This window comes from Lissotriton vulgaris, chromosome 12, assembly GCF_964263255.1.
Source record: "Lissotriton vulgaris chromosome 12, aLisVul1.2, whole genome shotgun sequence".
NCBI classification, from domain to species: Eukaryota; Metazoa; Chordata; class Amphibia; order Caudata; family Salamandridae; genus Lissotriton; species Lissotriton vulgaris.
This window is the reverse complement of record NC_141700.1, coordinates 117,769,782-117,788,762: the sequence shown is the minus strand read 5'-3', so window position 1 is coordinate 117,788,762 and position 18,981 is coordinate 117,769,782. Positions and strand designations below refer to the sequence as shown.

General features: G+C 48.2%; 1 protein-coding gene across 2 annotated transcripts in view; it reads left to right on the top strand.

The window, feature by feature from the left end:
• The window catches only part of ADAMTSL4 (ADAMTS like 4), a 340,678-nt gene that overhangs the window by 280,552 nt on the left and 41,145 nt on the right, over positions 1 to 18,981 (top strand). For both annotated transcript variants that reach the window (XM_086947462.1, XM_086947463.1), the window contains exon 12: positions 12,094 to 12,223. In XM_086947462.1, the coding sequence (XP_086803588.1) occupies positions 12,094 to 12,223 (130 nt within the window). The remainder of the gene's footprint in view (positions 1 to 12,093; positions 12,224 to 18,981) is intronic.

Sequence of the window (18,981 nt, the reverse complement as noted above, 5' to 3'; positions counted from 1 at the left end):
ATTGTCTCCTACACACTTTGTGCGCGCGCCGCGCTATCTGTCTCTAGCCACACGCATTGCACTGCCCAGGCATCCCATCCCCTCCCTCTCCAGCGTGCGTCTTGCTCTCCGTTTGTTGACAAACACAAACAGGCAGACCACCCCCTCTCTCTCCAGCATGCGTGCGCCATTCTCTCTCTGTTGCCACCCAAACCCTCCTCCGTATGTTCTTCGTTCAAGTTGCAGGCAGCCCACGCCTCCCTCTCCATATGTTCGCTCTAGTCCTCTTTTAACTTTTGGGCGCCTTTTCATTGGCTCTTCCCTGTCCACGCATTGAGAATTCCCATCTTACTTCGATGCAGGCTTATTTACTGACAAATATACTTTTGTTTCTCAGTAGTTTAACGCTATGCAAGCATTTAGACTAGCCGCAAACACACTCTCACCCATAAGCATAGATGCAAACACCCTAGCCACAAACACACTAGCCACAAACACAATAGCCGCAAAGACCATAGCCCACACAAGCCTACACCATACCACACTAGCAACCACCATCCTAGCACACACAAAACGAGCAAACAACACCAGAGCCGCAACAACTCTAACCACATCTCTAACCACATAACAACTATAGTCAAAAGAAAGCGGGATTGCCTGAACATATAAACATTAATGTGTCTACACCTGCACCTACCATACAAACATTGAGTGATGATTTTTGTCACCTCTTTCAATAGCAGGAGAGATTTGGGATATAGAGGGCTAATGGAATAATTCATCAATAGTAAACAAGGTCTGCATTTTCTCATGTAAAACAGTTTAATTCCAATGAACAAAGTTCTATGGAAAAATTCAACAAACGGGCATAGGGTCAAAAAGAGCTTGCATACATTAACTAGCACAAGTGTAATCAATAAATGCCAAGCTCCGCAGAGCTCGGTTAAGAGCAAAAAACAGCGTTTAATGCACAAAACAATGCATGTCTCTGTAAAAACAGAAAAGCTCTGTGTTGTTTTATAGCATTAGCAAGAAAGAGAATGAGTGTGTTAAAAAAAGCACTATTAACTGAGGAGGAAAGCACCGCATTTCAACATTAATCCATGCAGCGCTACGTCCGTTTAATGAAAAGGACACCATTTAATGGCCCGAAAGAAAACTGAACTATGTCGACAGTTGACAGATCTAAGTGGTATGAGAACATTAAGAAGCAAGAGAAAGTGTGTTCTTTCGAAACATCCTGCACTTGACCCGTCCGTTAAGAGCAAACGTGAATAGCGTTAGGGGACATTAACAAAGGCGCCATTTTCACATACTTCCAAAAAATATACACACATACTACACACACACACGAAAGGAATTAATTATCAACTTGCGAAACAAAGACACACACATACACAAAACACACAAAGATAAAATTAGGAATAAAATTACACAATACAAAATATACACACACACACACGCTGCAAAATAGAGTTAAAAGTCAGGAGTGGGAATATAAATCATCCAATTAAACACATGTATGTTAAAAAAAAAATGTCTTTGCAAAAACAGTGAACCGATTACTAATTTATAATGCCGAGAGGAAATATTCCATTTGGAACAACAACACAATACCTCCAAACCAAATGAAGAACAATACAAATACACAGAGATTATTAGACAAATTTAATGAAAGGCTGTCCATATAAGAAACACAGATTCACAACATGGAGCACTTGAACCATAAAACAAATATAATTAAGAGATATAGTCAATCCAAAATTTCACCAAAGAAATACGTTTAAAACACTAGGGGAAATTACCAAAAAAAGGGAGTCTGGACGAGTGCTTCATCGAAAGGGCAAGAGACTTCACAGCCTTACCGAAGTAATTCGAGACCGACAAATGTGTATTTAGCTCAAACATAAAGCAAAACAAACGACAATTACCAGGCCTCCCAAAACCAAAATTAACAAGAGACTAAGATGGAGTTCAAGCTCATATGCTTTTAATCATGTATGTTTCAATAAAAAATACACAATCTGTGCTCGATACTATTACACTGACTAATAATAATTAAGGATGAGGGGAAATCACAAATTATAACTTTTAAACAAGCCAAAACAGGCGAAAAAGAAAAAATAAGCAAAAGCAATACACAGTGAATATTATAAAATATTAGCATCAAAAAAATAGTGTCAAACACACAGTTTAACAACATTTGGCAGTAGTACATCAAAAACAAAACACATTTTGGACTATATTAATACAAACACTTCACAAATACATATTAAACATTTTAATATAAAACTTCTACAGGTATACATTAAGTACATACTCACGCCGATTACGATAGGTATAACAAAGGTAAAAATACATTACAAAAAAATATATACGTACAAAATATATCTACAGGAGAGAGACTACATAACCAAACACAAAGCAATAAAAAAAAATGACAACTTACCTGTCAGCCGACGCAGCAACCACACAGGAAACACGGCACGCCTTCCACAAACGGCGGGCACAAGGATCTGGGAATTTCCCAAATGACGAGCCCCAATTACAACGCTACGTAACACAACGTAGCAATGAGATTGGATGAAAAAAACGTCAATCAAAATGGGGGTGAAAAACAAAAAAACAGACTAGACCGCTAACCTAAAAAACGTAGGTAGCGTTAGGGGACAGTATCAATTGCGCCATTTTGAAAAAAATACACAAAAAGGGAAAAAGGACTCATTACAATACTATTACACACTCCATACACAAAACACACAACAAAAGGAATACTATTATTTATAAGCCACTATACAAAACATACACACACACACACACAAGCTCACACCCACACATCCATACAAACGTACAACACCCTCACACTCACACCCCCTCACACCCTCAACATCACACAACGTCAAACACTCTCACAACCCCACAAACAACCAGACACTCACAAAACCCTCTGCTTCACACACTCCCTCAACATCACACAATCACCAAAGGTCACAAACACCTCACACTCATAAACAATGTCATCATCACTGACACTTTAAAACTCACACACCATCTCACACTCACAACTACTATCACACAGCCGCACCTACACCTACACTCACACTCACACACACTCACCCTCACACACCCTCAGCCTCATAACACCTCACACACACACACCGTCACCATAACACCCTCTACATCATACAAAGGCACACGCACACACCTTCATCCTCACAACACCACACACCATCGGAATACACACACCACCTCAGACACACTCACCCTCACAAACAATTACACTCAAAGACCCTTACACACCCTCAATAACATTCTCAAAAATCACACACACTAACACACTCACACACTCTATCAGCATCACACATCATATCACAATCAATCACCCTTTTCAAACTCACTCACACTCACACTCTCACATTACACAAATGTCACAAAAAGACGTTAATATTTCACTTCTGTTCTTTTATTTTCCTCACAATAAAATACACTGAACATAATCTTCACAAAAGGTATTTACAACAGTTTAAGCTATTGCCATTATAAATTACAATAACTTTTATTTAAGTATTAATTACTTAAAAATTTCATAACCATTGTTATTTGTAATATCAATACATCTAAGTCACGTAAATACAAAACATTTGCATTACAAATACTATGAGTGTCACATTTGCAAAAGTTAAAAGTATTGGCATTGTAAATGACAAAACTATTAATTTCGCGATTTTCAAAACCAACACATAAATATAAAATGTGTCATTTACAAAACCAATAGCTCCAACTTTCCTACTGCGAGACCTATTGGCAACGCCAGTGCTTGTTTTTTTACTACTGTGTATTAAAGCAAGGGTGACAAATGTAGGTCCAAGGAGGTTGAATAAATGTCAGATTTTCCAGATATCTATATAAGATGCGTTTACATTCAACATATCTAAGTGGAGGGAAACGTCCTTTACCCCGCAGTTAGAACCACAACGTTACCATGTGTTACTTTACCCCGCAAGTCGTTACAACAATCTGCTTTAGGGAGAGGGTTGTTGGACTGGTGTTGGATTTTAAGTCCAATGCCTTCCCTGCTGTTGCGTAAACTGGAGTTGGAATAGTAATTCATACTGTTCCAAAGTCAAGTCGTTGTAATGACTTGCATGGTAAAGTAAAGCATGGTGACGTCCCAGTCGGGGTAGTGACTACATTGTAAAGGCATGCGGGGTAAATGAATGAGGGGTTCTGTCATACATCCCTAGGTGGAGCTCATTTATAAAATGCACGGTTACAGCAATGGATCTGGCCCTCCTAGACCAAAGTTTGACACCCGCGCATTAAAATGTATGTGTTTCGTCACTGATGTCTTCGGTGTGCCTTTTCGGTGTATCCTCACCGAAATAAGCCTTGGGAAGAGGAAGGTGATGAGAAGGCGCTGCTCCGATTAATACCCAGCAGGCTTCATTCCTCGGATTCTGTTGTCTTTCTTCCAGCACGAGACCTATGGGGAGTTTGTCTGTCAGTAAGACATGGTAATTTGCCTTAATAATGCACATTGTTGGTGAAATTTACAGTTTAATCTCGTTTAAGTAAAATGATGCCAATCAAGAAGATGTTTACGCTCAAGCACATACTTGGAGGATGAATGTGGAAATGGAGTCATGAGTATTACTCGTTAGTATTGTGCTCTTTAACAAAGCTCTGCATCTCCCAACAAGATGGAACTTCTCTCTTGTAGTGAATGGCATTGCTTATAGCATTCCTGCCAACTTACAAATGACATTTGCAGAGTGAGGAGAAAGGGGGGCGGGGCTTTGAAGGGGGCAGGGACTAGTGCCAAGAGCTCCTTAAGAGGAACTCAGCCCCAGTAGCGGCTCCTGGTGGGAGTGCTGCCGGGTGGTGATGTGGGGAGGGGAGGGGAGGGGGGGGGGTATTATTAAACACCGGAATACGGATGAGTGCAGGTAAGTAGACCATTAAATCAATAAAACAAATTTCATTGCGCGCTCTGCATCGCATGGCGATGCAGTGCCCGCAACAGAATTTGTTTTATTGATTTCATTGTCTACTTACCTGCACTCATCCGTATTCCGGTGTTTACTACCTCCAACCCTACCCCTCCCCCTTCTGCGCCCCACATCACCGCAAAGCAGCACTCCCACCAGGAGTCGCTATTGCTCTGCCCTTTACCAAGCCCACGCCCCCCTTTCTCCTCACTCTGACGCTGATGTCCTGTAGTGTTTTTGCACCTCTTAACCCCTTGAGCGCTGATGACGGAACCGCTCCGTCATCCGCTGCGGTGGCGCTGTGCTGATGACGGAGCGGTTCCGTCATGGCCCGCCCGCCGCTCATGCGCGGCGCGAATTCCGCGCCTGCGCTGAGCGTTCTATTGAGCGGGCGGGGCCATGACGGAACCGCTCCGTCATAAGCACAGCGCAACCGACGCTGGTGACGGAGCGGTTCCGTCACCAGCATGCGCCCGCCGCTCTTCCGCCCCGCCCCCTTAGCACTGAGGAGGAATAACCGCCGCAGTGAAGGGGTTAATGGACATCGGCTGCTCACTGCATCCGAAAACGAGCTGAAAATCCACTGTTAAAAATAGTTATTCAGCGCCAGAATGTGAATTCAGCTCCCGAGCGGTTGATCGTGTGAATGGAGCCGAAATCGTGTGACACACGGTGGCACACGTGTGAGTTGGCAGGTCTGCCTTAGTGCTGGCTGACTCTCTACGTGTGTACCTGCTGTCCGTTTGCTGGTGGAACAGCTTTCTCCTTGTGGACCCAGTTACTCCTCGCCGGACCCGCTCCGCGGGTCCCGCATCGCTGCTTGGGAGCAGAGGAACATCGGGAGTGCGTGCAGACGCCAAGGGTGCCGGTAAGCCTTGCAGGGCTGCGAGCAGCGTGGTCAGGGACTCCATATCCCAGGAGTCCCTGATAGCCCGGCAGCAAACACCTGGGCCGCTCTCCCTGCAAGCCCCGCCCCTTCACCCACGGAGCTAAAAGCCATCGCTCCCACCGTCTCTTTGGGACTCTCTACGTGTGTACCTGCTGTCCGTTTGCTGGTGGAACAGCTTTCTCCTTGTGGACCCAGTTACTCCTCGCCGGACCCGCTCCGCGGGTCCCGCATCGCTGCTTGGGAGCAGAGGAACATCGGGAGTGCGTGCAGACGCCAAGGGTGCCGGTAAGCCTTGCAGGGCTGCGAGCAGCGTGGTCAGGGACTCCATATCCCAGGAGTCCCTGATAGCCCGGCAGCAAACACCTGGGCTGCTCTCCCTGCAAGCCCCGCCCCTTCACCCACGGAGCTAAAAGCCATCGCTCCCACCGTCTCTTTGGGACTCTCTACGTGTGTACCTGCTGTCCGTTTGCTGGTGGAACAGCTTTCTCCTTGTGGACCCAGTTACTCCTCGCCGGACCCGCTCCGCGGGTCCCGCATCGCTGCTTGGGAGCAGAGGAACATCGGGAGTGCGTGCAGACGCCAAGGGTGCCGGTAAGCCTTGCAGGGCTGCGAGCAGCGTGGTCAGGGACTCCATATCCCAGGAGTCCCTGATAGCCCGGCAGCAAACACCTGGGCCGCTCTCCCTGCAAGCCCCGCCCCTTTACCAATTACACCACCTATATACAAACGCTTGCTCCACCGCGGCGCGGGAGCGCGCGTGAGCGTGCCCGGGAGAAGCCTGGGACAAGGGCGGGACCGTCCAAGGCCGTCACAGGCTGGAATAGGCTGGGCTGGGCTTACTCTCTTGGTTTTGTTAGACTGTGCAGGCAACTCTTGGAACTATTGAACTATAATTGTGTTTTACTTGCTCTGTGAGGCATATTAGACCATCTCTGAGTAAAATTATGCCTTCCCCAGTTAGGGAGAGTACCCCTCAGAAACAGGGAGGAGCGAAAACTGGGACACTTGAAAACTATTTCTCAAGGGTAGTGGGGGAGGCTGACAAAGAGGGAAATTTGTCCAGGCTAAGGGCGGAACGGAGACGCTCAGTAGATAATCTGAAAAATACCCCCATGGGAGAACAATCTATTACATTCAGGGAGGAGCTGACACGAATTGAGGATGTCCCACTCCTGTTAAGGGAGTGTGCCAACACTTCACCAGTTGCAATTAGGAGTCCAGCTTTAGTTATTAGCCCCAGCCCCGCTAGGGGGACTATTGATCTAATCTCACAACTGCCCATAGTTCATAATGATAGAAACCCCAAATCGAAAGCAGTGAACACACAAGTAATTTTGGGACCACCTCCAAAAAAGCGTAGGAGAAGGGCAAAGGGAGCGCAGGGAAGTAGTAAACCCAAGATTTTGCACTTGGATTTTGGCAAATCCTTAAAAAAGCCCGTACCTCTAGTAAAAGTACCGGCAGAGCCACTCCCTAAATCTAATGTTCAGGAGAACTCAGTGCCTGCCCTGACCGAAAACGCAGGGACCAGTATTGTTAATGTCCCACTCTCTGTTGTGCCGCTGGGAAATGTGGAATTCCTGCTAAGGTCGCTGCTACTCCCAATCAGCGAAAGTATAAAAAAGATAGAGATCAGACTAACCATATTGGAGGCCACATTGGGAAGTCTGAAAACGCGCGCTGGTCGACAGGGAAGTGACCCAGAATCTAGCACCACCATTATGGTCCCACAAGGGTCGGCACACATAGTTGTAAACCCAGCTCCACCACAAGCTGTAATGGGGGTAGTCCCTCAACAATCCCTAAACCCAAAACCTGTAACTACCAACCCACTCTGTGCAAATACACCTAATCCCTCTCTTGTACCAGTAGCTTCAGCACACCCGGCAGATAATAATATTATACCAGACCACCAAATGAAGCCCCCTGCAAAACCCTGTCGTCCTAATTTACCACCAGAGGCTAATGACCTTACTGTGGTCATGGCAGGGGTCCCGCAACTCGATGAAGGAGAAGTAGAGGACTTCTGTGCCCTAAAAACCAGGGTAATTAAGTGGTTAAACAGAAACAGACCCCTCCCGAGACATCTTAATAATGAAATTTTAATGGTAAGAAGGGTCCCATGGGTGGGGAGAACTCAAAAATCTATACCTGGGGACTGTTTATTGGTGAGTTTTAGGGACAAGGGTACGGTGTCGCATATATGTCAAGGGGAAAACATATCAAGGGAATCCACCATACAAACCCTCCGTGTGTCCTTCTTCTTTCCCATCGCCCCAGGCCCATTTTACCCACCCCCAAATTATGATAGATGGAAGAGGGTCGGGAGAGGGGGGAGTCACTGGGCCTCTCAACCTAGGCCATTATTTGGCAGACCAGTACCTCCTCTGCCTACCTATAATCGGTTTAATTGCCTGAATGGCCTAGAGGGGGTGGATTGACAAACAGAGAAGGCCCCAAAGGAGAACATAGAAAAGGGTGCTCAAGTATTAATATCGGAGGAGCAAAGACACCTGGCCCCGCATATTCAAACCATTAGGGCGGAGGAACCTATGTTCTTTGATGACAAGGGTATGGCTGTGGATGGTTTGGGGGGAGGAGGCGGGGGGGATGCCCGGGGGGAGTTGCAGAAGATGGGACTAGGGAGTCAGGGGGGTGTAGTATGGGGTGGAGAGGATGTGAGGATTATTTCTTGGAATGTAGCGGGCTTAGCTGGTATATTTAATAACAAGGAGTGGGTTGATTTTGTCAGGAAATTTAATGTTATTTGCTTACAGGAGACATGGGCTGTGGTGAATAATTACCACCTCCAGGGTTACAAGTGCTTTTTTGTTCCCGCTCGAAAATCCAGTTCTGGGAGAGCAATGGGTGGCTTAGCTGTTTACGTAGATCTATCCCTCCCAGGTATCTGGTCGTCTCTGGACTGGAATTCGTACGGAATACAGGCAGTTCGGTTTTCTGGTAAGGGGTTGAAATTGTCTGTCTTTAATTTTTATAACAGTGAGACATCAAACACCAATTCCTCCCTATTGGCTGAACTTGACCAGAGGTTGGGTCAAGAAATCATATCTCAGAACAAAGGGCCGTCTCATGGCGTGCTTTTGGCAGGAGATTTTAACTGTCACCTCTGTCCGGCACTGATAAAGGCAAACACAGATTGGGCACAATGCCCGATTGAAAAGGGGCCACATTTTGTACATACGCCGACTGGGGTTGCCCTTGGGTTGCTTCGGGTTAAGTACGACCTAGAGCACACCATTAACATGATGGACCCACAGTTGGACGGTATGCTCCCATCAACTTTTAAGGGCAGGGGCTGTGCATCTATTATAGATTACATCTTGGTCTCGAGATCGTTGATCAACAAAATAACTAGTGTAGGGATAGAGTGGAGTGGTTTTAGTGACCATAACCCGCTCACCTTAACGTTCCTTTACAAGGCGGGCATTGGAATTAAAGCTCGTTGTTTAATTGAGGAGAGGGCCACTGATCAAGGCAGGAGATTGAAGTGGTCTAAAATTGATGGGGCACAGTTTTATAAAACTTTGGGCGATAAGGGTCTAGTGGCCATTAATGATTGTTTAGATCTGGAAATACAGGGTCCAAGGGTCTTGGAAGCGTTTGTCCAAATTGCTAACCTAATTGACGAATTATTGAGGTCTAGTGGGCCCACACGCAACCAGGCTAGTCCTCGCTGGTTTGATAGAGATTGCTCTAAAGCACTGAGGGAACTGAAATGTTCCCTCAAGATGAAACCACGAGATTCACAGATTATTAGGGTTAACAGAGAAAGGTATAAAAAAGAGATTAAAAGGAGGAAACTTGCCCTACAGGCAGAAGCATGGGCAGATCTAAGAGAAGCTGGGGAAAGAAAAGATCTAGCGGGGTTCTGGAGAATCATAAACAAACCGACCTTTTTAGAAAATGATTCTCCTGAGATAGGGGCTAATATTCTGCCGGAGCAATGGGTAACCCACTTTAGGGGTTTATATAACTATGAGTTGGGGATCCATGGGGAACCACCGGAAATTTTAAGACAGGCCCCACCAGTCACATTCTCTCTTAAGGAGATTGTGACAGGGATGGAGGGTCTAACAAAAAATAAAGCCCCGGGCCCGGACGGAATACCGCCTGACCTGTTCCTAAGTAACATAGATCTATGGGCTCCCTTGATGACCAGGGTCTTAAACACCGCCATTACCTGCGGTCTCCCACCTTCCTGGTCTAAGGCGATCATTGTACCAATTTTTAAGAAGGGCAATAGGGATGACCCGAAGTGTTATCGGCCCATTTCCCTGATTGACGTATCGGCCAAACTTTTGGGAAGGGCAATCCTGAATAGACTGACCGAATGGACAGAAGAGAATAACATCTTCTCGGATACCCAGTATGGGTTCAGGACAGGGAGGTCCACCAGTGACCAGTGCCTGAACCTATATATGCTGACTGCCAAGTATACCCTGGCCAGCGATGAACCCATGTATATGGGATTCATGGACTTGGCAGCAGCATTCGATCACGTCAACAGAGGAAAGTTGTGGGATATGATGTCAGGTATGGGGATAGAAAGTGGCCTAATCACCATATTGAGAGAACTGCATAGTGACACCACGGCCAAGGTGAGATTCAACAGGGAGGGAGGACTGTCTGACTCCTTTCCATGTAGGAGTGGAGTCAGACAAAGTTGTATACTTGCTCCTTTTCTGTTCTCTCTTTATATCAATAACCTGGAGCAGTTCCTTCTGGGTCTAAAGACAGACTGCCCAAGGGTGGGGCTGCGGCATATCCCCGTCCTGCTTTATGCAGATGACGCGGTTTTATTAGCAAGAACACCACGTAGCCTACAAACCCTGATAGAGGGGTTTGTGGAATTTATGAGTAACCTAGACCTATCTGTTAACCTAGGGAAATCATATGTGCTCCTGGCTGGCAAAAAACCTTCCTCCAAATTCGTTTACACAATTGGCTCACATAGTTTGGAGCAGGTCAAGACGTTTTCCTACCTTGGGGTAACTTTTGACGGCGCCCTGCAATTTACCCCTCTGGTGGCGGAACGTTGCACTAAAATGATTGCTTCTAATGGGGCGATAGCTGGATATGGTAGGAGGGTGGGCAGATGGAGTCCGGAACAGGTGATGAATTTGTACGGCTCCATAACATGCTCCAAAGTAATTTATGGGGCAGAAGTCTGGGGGTTTGTGAATACATCTAGTATTCAACAGGAAGAAAATAGGTACTTGAAAGCAATCCTGAGGGTGCCACCCAGCACGGCTGGTCTCATAGCCCACAGGGAGTTAGGGAGGCCATACTTGGAAGATTTAGTAAAACTCAGACCAATAGTGGCTTGGTTAAAAATATGGTTAAACCCAGATGCGCATTTAAGCAGAGAAATTTTATTGGACTGCCTAGGTAGGACCCATTCAATGCGCATCCCCTGGCTCAAATACGTGAAAAATACCCTGGAGGAGATAGGGTTGGGGAATCTCTTCACGAACCCAGCCACTATTTTAGCACAGCATAAGAAGCGAGTAGGGGAACTATTTTTGGGGCAAGAAACCCAACGGCGAGCTGATGCAGAAGGAGTGAAAAAGACTGTAAGGGCCCATGGTTTGGTAAAAAGCGTGGAGGGTATGGAGCCTTACTTATTTCTTCTGCATAATGCACAGGATAGATTTTTAATGTGCCGTCTCAGATTGAATCTGCTCCCCTTTATGTTGGCTATACCTGCCGGGTTTACTTCATCTATTGAGCAGAAGGGTCCCTGCGGCTGCGACAATCGGTCTCCGCAGGATACCCTTCATTTTGTTTTGCTTTGCCCCTATTTTTCCATGCCCAGGCGTAGATTCCTTGTAAATATTTTTAAAAAGGCGCAATTGGAACACGCCAGGGATGCCCTAGTATTTCTGTTAAAAGCCTCTGACCCATTAACTCTATGTAGCATTCTGAATTTCATCAAAGTCGCTATTCGTTTGAGACAGACAAGCGGAGATGAATGAAAAATTGTGATCTGTATTTTGGGCCTTTAAGTTGGCAATCTTTTTACTGTATTAATTATGTACAAGGATCTTAAATCAGTATTTAATAATGTTTTATTGTTGTCTGTATATATAAATGTGCTTTTATGGTGCTTTTTATTCACCGAATAAAGATTCTTGATGATGATGATAGTGCTGACTGTATGGCGTGATCTTCAAGGCGCTAGAATGTCCTAAGCTCTCCGTTGTTGTCATGTTGCAGGATTCTGGCTCCCCATCATCCGATGCGTGTCCCGCAGCTCCCACGAAGAAGGGCACGAGGCCGACTGCGACCCCGCCAGCAGACCCGCGCCCACACAGGAAGTGTGCAGCACCCAGCCGTGCCCGGCCTTGTACGTACCGCGAGGTGTCCGCCATTTCTGATGCCTTGCTCCGTGATTTACGCGTGTGGTTGGGGTAGTTAATGGCGGGCTTCCTGTTTCTGAAGCCAGAGGAGCGGTCATATTCTTGGCTGGGTATCAGGGCAGGTCCCAAAGCGAGGGGCTGAACCCCATTACCAGCCAAGAATAACTAGAAACTGGGTATCTCCAGGAAAAAGAAACGAAACGAATTGCAGTCCGTCTCTTTTTCTTGGTCTCTCTCTCTTTTTCTCTCTTCCACCTACCGTAGTCCTTTTACCGCTCCCCCCCCCCCGGCCCCTCCCCCTCTCCATCCTCATAATTCTGCAGCGTGTGTGTAGATCACAGGTAAGAATTGTTTGTAAAATAGCTCCATGGTTAAACTGATTTGTTTGCAGAGATTCTTATGTTGCACACAGGCCACCTGTGTTACAATCATGGTAAAACAGCTCCGTGCAATGCGCAACAGCTGCCTGTAACCTACAAGGCATAACTTAAAAACATTTCAGGTTTGAACTCAATATTTCTTCCGTCTAAGATTGATTAAATCCTTGCCCTGCAGGATTCTGCTGTTTTTACACAATAAAAGTGCACAGAAGCTGCTGCGTTTGTAGGGCGGTTGGCACACCGCACTGGGAGTTACTGAGAACGATTTATTTACTACATCCTCCTTGAAACTGGATTTCCTAATGCCTGCCACACGATTGACTTTACCAATGTTTTTTTATGACTTGATTTTTAACCTTCGTTTTACCTTATTCGCTTTTAGCAGTTATCGTAGCTCACTTTCTGTATGTTTTTATAGAAGCCTTCTTATGACCTCCGCAATAAGTCCAGTCCCGTTCGACCTCGATCTGCCTTTCATCCTTCCGAGGTTGATAGCATGTGGGCCATCGCATTGCTTAACAATAGCGCCAACAGTCTAAATTCAAAGAGAAATCCTTTCAGTGTGTTCTCTAGAAGTGTTATGGCGGCCAGACTTTCACTGAAACGAGTAGTGTTATGTGTTTCACGCCAGCTTTTAGTTTCCCTATTTTATGAAAACAAGACTTGAACGGAAGGGAAATAATTCTGCGGGGGTGATAAGGTTTAATATGTCCGTTGCCATGGCATTGTTAGCGCCTATCCAGGAGTATTACTGGTCTCCTTGCGCCCTCTCGTGCATCCTTTGTGTACTGCAGTCACAGAGCCTTCAGAATTAATTGGCAATTTTTCAAAGGAGAAAGTCTAGCCAGCCATAACAGTACCCCATTTAAGAGTTTACTATGACACGGTAGGCTTTACACCAGGCACGAGAACCACTAAGCAGGGGTGTAGCTATCACTACGGTAGGCTATACGCCAGCCACGAAAACCACCAAGCAGGGGTGTACCTATCACTGCGACGGTAGGCTATACGCCAGCCACGAGAACCACCAAGCAGGGGTGTAGCTATCACTACGGTAGGCTATATGCCAGCCACGAGAACCACCAAGCAGGGGTGTAGCTATCATTGGTGCAGCAGGTGCAGTGGCACCACAGTTCCACTCACTGGTTTAAGGGGTCCATTGAAATTTGAAAATTGCCGTGCTTTACTTCCCAAACAGCAGTAAAGGTGGCCATTTTCTTTCATTGCACCAAGGCCCATGGCATGCTTACTTTTCTACTGCAGTCGAGCCGGTGCAGCTGCTTTTCGGCGATCAGTGGCTACCCGGAAGGAACGTCTCTACCTCCGGGGCATTCCTTTCAGGTAGCCGCTGTAAGGTGGGTTTATATATTTTTTCAGTTTGCAACCCCGAGAAAGGTAGGTGTTGTGTACATGTTATGATGTAGAGAACCTTATTTGTGAGTGGGGGCGAGTAGTAGTGCTCAGTTCTTGTCGGTGGTGGATACAGCATTTATTGTTGGGACCTGGACATGCTTTTCATCGTTGGGCTTTGACTCAGAAGGGAAAAGGGGAATGGACGAATAGAAAGATAGGAAAACAGTAACAAAGTGAGAACGCTGTGATGAAATGAACCTGCAAAAGTGAAATAAACAGATAGGAAGTACCAGGTGATGGAAGCAAGAGGACAAGAGCCTTGGTTTTCAGCAACCCCAGCATTTTGAAGCCCCAATTGCTCCCTCCCAAGAAAAATTTGGGCACCTACACCCATTTTGTTATTATTTTTACAAAATAATTGAGTGTAATGAGTTCGCAGACTGGCAGTTTACCTACAGCCGGAACATCCTTGCAACGGATCAAATAAACAAACTTGCAATGGACTCACAGCTTAGTATTGAAAGAGAAACACAATCTTACTTGAAACACGTCTTTGATGAAGAGTTACAGCTCACACGTCATTGACTTTTGCCAATTTAAATGCTCCTTTTATTGACAAAAAATAGAAAGTTCAGTTACAGGCTGTTGAAAACTGCATAACAAATTTGCATCCCAACGCACAAGTTACTTACCTTCGGGAACGTAATATCTGTAATAAACAGTAGTTAGTATTAGAATCCTTACCTTAGAATATCCCCAGGCGTCAGACTGGATCCGGAAAATTTCACGTAGCAGTACCCCTGCACATCGGTAGGCATCGTCTGCGGCTCCGCGTCCGTTGTCGCCGTCGTTAGCACCGGGATGACGTAATCGGAGTACTTAGATGCCGCCCTCGCGCGCTGACGTCAGTTCTTATACACAGTTTTTCCCCTCCAGAAATGCAGAGCCATGGTAAAAACCAACACTGGTGCCATGAAACTAGAGCCCTAAAAGGTATGACCTTAACCCTAGATATCGGTTCTCAGTACGGGGAGGATGGGTGGGGCGGTAAGGAATCTAATACTAACTACTGTTTCTTATAGATATAACGTTACCGAAGGTAAGTACCTTGTGTATCTGAAAGAAACAGGTTAGTATTAGATTCCTTACCTTAGAATAGATACCCCAGCAATACCAACCCCGTGGAGGGTCTGCGAACCAATGATCACACCATAAAGTCCTGGAGAACGGAATGGCCGAAAAAGCCATCTCTCTGGACTTGGCTGTCCAGGCAGTAGTGTCTAGCGAACGTATGCAGCGAGGCCCACGTAGCTGCCTGACAGATGTCCCGCAAGGGGACTCCCCGACCCAGGGTAGTAGTAGCCGCCGTGGCCCGAGTGGAATGGGCAAGTAGCCCCACAGGAGGCTCCTTTTTAGCCAGTGAATAACAAGCCTTGATGCACAAGATGACCCATCGGGAAATGGTCAGTTTGTAAACCACCCGTCCCTTCTTAGCGCCCACGTAACCAACAAAGAGTTGGTCATCCACCCGGAACTGGCGTGTGCGATCCAAATAGTATGAGAGCGCACGTTTTGGGTCCAGACGGTGGAGCTTCTCTTCCTCTTTCGAGGGATGCGGAGGCGGAAATAAGGTAGGCAAGGTGATGGACTGCCCGATGTGGAAGACTGTGACTACCCTGGGCAGGAAAGGTCGCGTCCGCAACACAACTTTGTCCGGATGGACAGAAAGGAAAGGAGGTTTAGAAGAAAGGGCCTGGAGCTCACTCACTCTCCTGGCAGAGGTGATGGCAACCAGGAATGCAGTCTTAAGGGTAAGAAGATGAAGAGGACAGTTATGAAGTGGCTCGAAGGGAGCGCACATCAGATAAGTCAGAACAAGGTTCAAGTCCCACAGAGGCATCACGAAAGGAACAGGAGGGAACATATGAGTGATGCCCTTCAAGAACCTATTTACAACTGGGGACTTGAACAAAGAGGGCTGATCAGGTAGCCTTAAGAAGGCGGAAATGACAGAGAGGTAGCCCTTGATAGTGCCCAGAGCAGAGCCCTGCTGGGCAAGAGAAAGAAAAAAGAGAAGAACCTCGGAAAGAGGGGCAGAGAGTGGATCCACAGCCTTTGCTGTGCACCGTACCACAAATTTGTTCTACCTGCAGGCGTATACCGATTTTGTGGAGGGACGCCTGGCTGCCAGAATAAAATCAAAGACTTCAGGAGGCAAGTCAAATGGCCTCAACTGTCGCCGCTCAATCTCCACGCATGGAGGTGGAGACTGGACAGGTTCGGGTGGAGGACCGTCCCCTGCTGCTGCGACAGAAGGTCCTCCTGAAGAGGCAGATGAATCGGGGGATCGACTGACATGCTGGGTAGCTCAGGATACCAGTATCTTCGTGCCCAGTCCAGAGCCACAAGGATGACTTGGGCTCGGTCCCACCTGATCTTCTTCAGCACTCTGGGCAGAAGTGGTATAGGCGGAAAGGTGTACAACAGACCGCAACTCCACTCGCGACGAAAAGCATCGCCGAGCGAGTGCCGCCTTAGAAATTCCAACGCGCAGAACTGATGACATTGCGCGTTCTCTTCTGTGGCGAATAGATCTAACCAAGGCTCTTCCCACTGCTGAAAGACCTTGCGCCACGTCAGAGTTCAGACACCAATCGAGATCCATCATGCACCGACGGCTGAGTTCGTCCGCCCTGGCATTCAGGGAACATGCCAGGTGTTGAACCACCAGGGTCACGCCCTGATGTTCCAGCCACTGCCAGAGGCGCAGAGCCTCCTGGCATAGGGTCCACGACCCCACCCGCCCTGTTTGTTGCAGTACCACATGGCAGTGGTGTTGTCCGTGAACACCTGCACTACACTCCCCCGGACAGAGGGGAGGAATGCCTTCAGTGCAAGCCGGATCGCCCGCAGCTCCAGAATGTTGATATGGAGCCGGGACTCTGCCGGAGACCAGAGTCCTCTGATCTCCCCCTCTCCCATGTGGTCCCGCCAGCCCTGGAGGGACGCGTCCGTCACAACTACGTGCTCCGGTTGGGGTAGGGAGAGGGATCTGCCGCTGACCCTATTGCGGTCCGTGAGTCACCACTGCAACTGTCTTGCAGTGCCCTCCGAGATCAAGACATGGTCGGACAAGTTGCCCTGATGCTGGGCCCACTGAAACTTCAGGTCCCACTGCAGAGCCCGCATCCGCCACCGAGCGTGATGCACCAGAAGGATGCAGGAGGCCATCAGCCCCAGAAGCTGCAGCGTCAACCTGACCGAGACTCGGGATAACTGCTGAAAGATCTGAATCAGAGCCTGAATATCCCAAACCCGCTGTTTGGGAGGATAAACCCGAAACTGCGCAGAGTCTAGAACCGCTCCGATGAAGATGAGCTTCTGAGAGGGACAAAGGTGCGACTTCGGCACATTGATGGAGAACCCCAGCAGGTGCAGGAGGTTGGCCGTAGTCTGGAGGTGGCTGACGACTGTCTGGGGTGAGCCCGCCTTCAACAACCAGTCGTCGAGGTAGGGGAAGACTGAAACACTTAACTTGCGCAGATGAGCTGCGACCACCGCCATCACTTACGTGAACACCCGTGGGGCGCTGGTAAGGCCGAAGGGGAGCACAGTAAACTGAAAGTGCTCATGGCCTACCGTGAACCGCAGGTAACGCCAGTGGGCTGGCAGGACGGGGATGTGAAAATAAGCATCCTGCAAGTCCAACGCTACCATCCAGTCTCCCGGGTCCAAGGCAGCTAAGACCTGAGCGAGAGTCAGCATCTTGAACTTCTCTTTCCGGAGGAGCCGTTGACATTCCGCAGGTCCAAGATAGGCCGTAGGCCCCCTTTGCCCTTCTTGGGAACCAGAAAGTAGTGGGAGTAACAACCACACCCTACTTCTAGCCCAGGAACGCGCTCGATGACCCCCATGGCCAAGAGGGCCGCAACTTCCTCTGGCAGAAGTTTCAAGTGATCCCCCGACACGTGGTGGTTCTGCAGTGGCATGGCTGGAGGGGTCGCCTCGAAGGGGAGAGAGTAGCCCCTTCGGACGATTTGCAGCACCCACCTGTCCGATGTGATGGAGCACCAGTGGAGGAGGTGATGGCGAATCCTGCCCCCCACTGGCGTCGAATGGGCCTGAAAGCTCAGACTAGGAAGGCTTTGAAGCGGATGCTGCGGGGGTGGATGTGGACTGGCAGCGCCGTTGTCCCCTGTTACTGCTGTGACATTAACCACGCCCGCCGCCGCGCTGAATGGTAGTCTGCCGCCTGTGGCTGGCAGGACGTGTGGGGTGCAACTTCCGTGGCCACGAAAGGAACACTGGGCAGAAGATTGCTGGCACGGGGCCGACAGGCCCAAGGACTTGGCCGTAGCCCTAGAGTCCTTAAAGCGTTCCAGCGCACTATCTGCCTTGCCACCGAAGAGGTGGCTGCCATCGAACGGCATGTCCATAAGGGTGTTCTGTACATCGGCCGAGAAGTTGGCAGACCTCAGCCAGGCGTGGCGGCGAACCGCCACAGACGAGTCCGTGGTATCCAGTCCACATCGTATTGAATACTGCGCTGCGTCTCGTCCCTCTGGGAGGGCTTGAGCGAGCTTCACCCGGGCTCCCTCCGGGCACTCAGGCAGCACGGCCGCAACCGTATCCCACAGGAAGTGGGTGTAGCGGCCCAAGAGGCACGCTGTGTTGACTGACTGCAAACCCAAACTAAGGGAGGAGACCCTCTTCTTGCCGAATTGCTCATACCTCTTAGATTCCCGATCCGAAGGTGCGGCTGGGGATGCGGATTGGGAAGTGGAGGCCTGGATAACCAGGCTCTCGGGGGTGGGGTGGGTGGACAAGAAACTAGGGTCGCCCGGAGCAGGGCGGTGGTGCCTAGCGACGTTCCTATCTACAGGCGGACCTGTAGTGGGCCTGGACCAAGTGCCCAACAGGTCGTCCGTGAGAGCCTCATTAAATGGCAGTAGAGGCTCTGGGGAGCTTACCTGCGGTTTAAGGATCTCTGTGAGGATGTTAGACCTCACCGT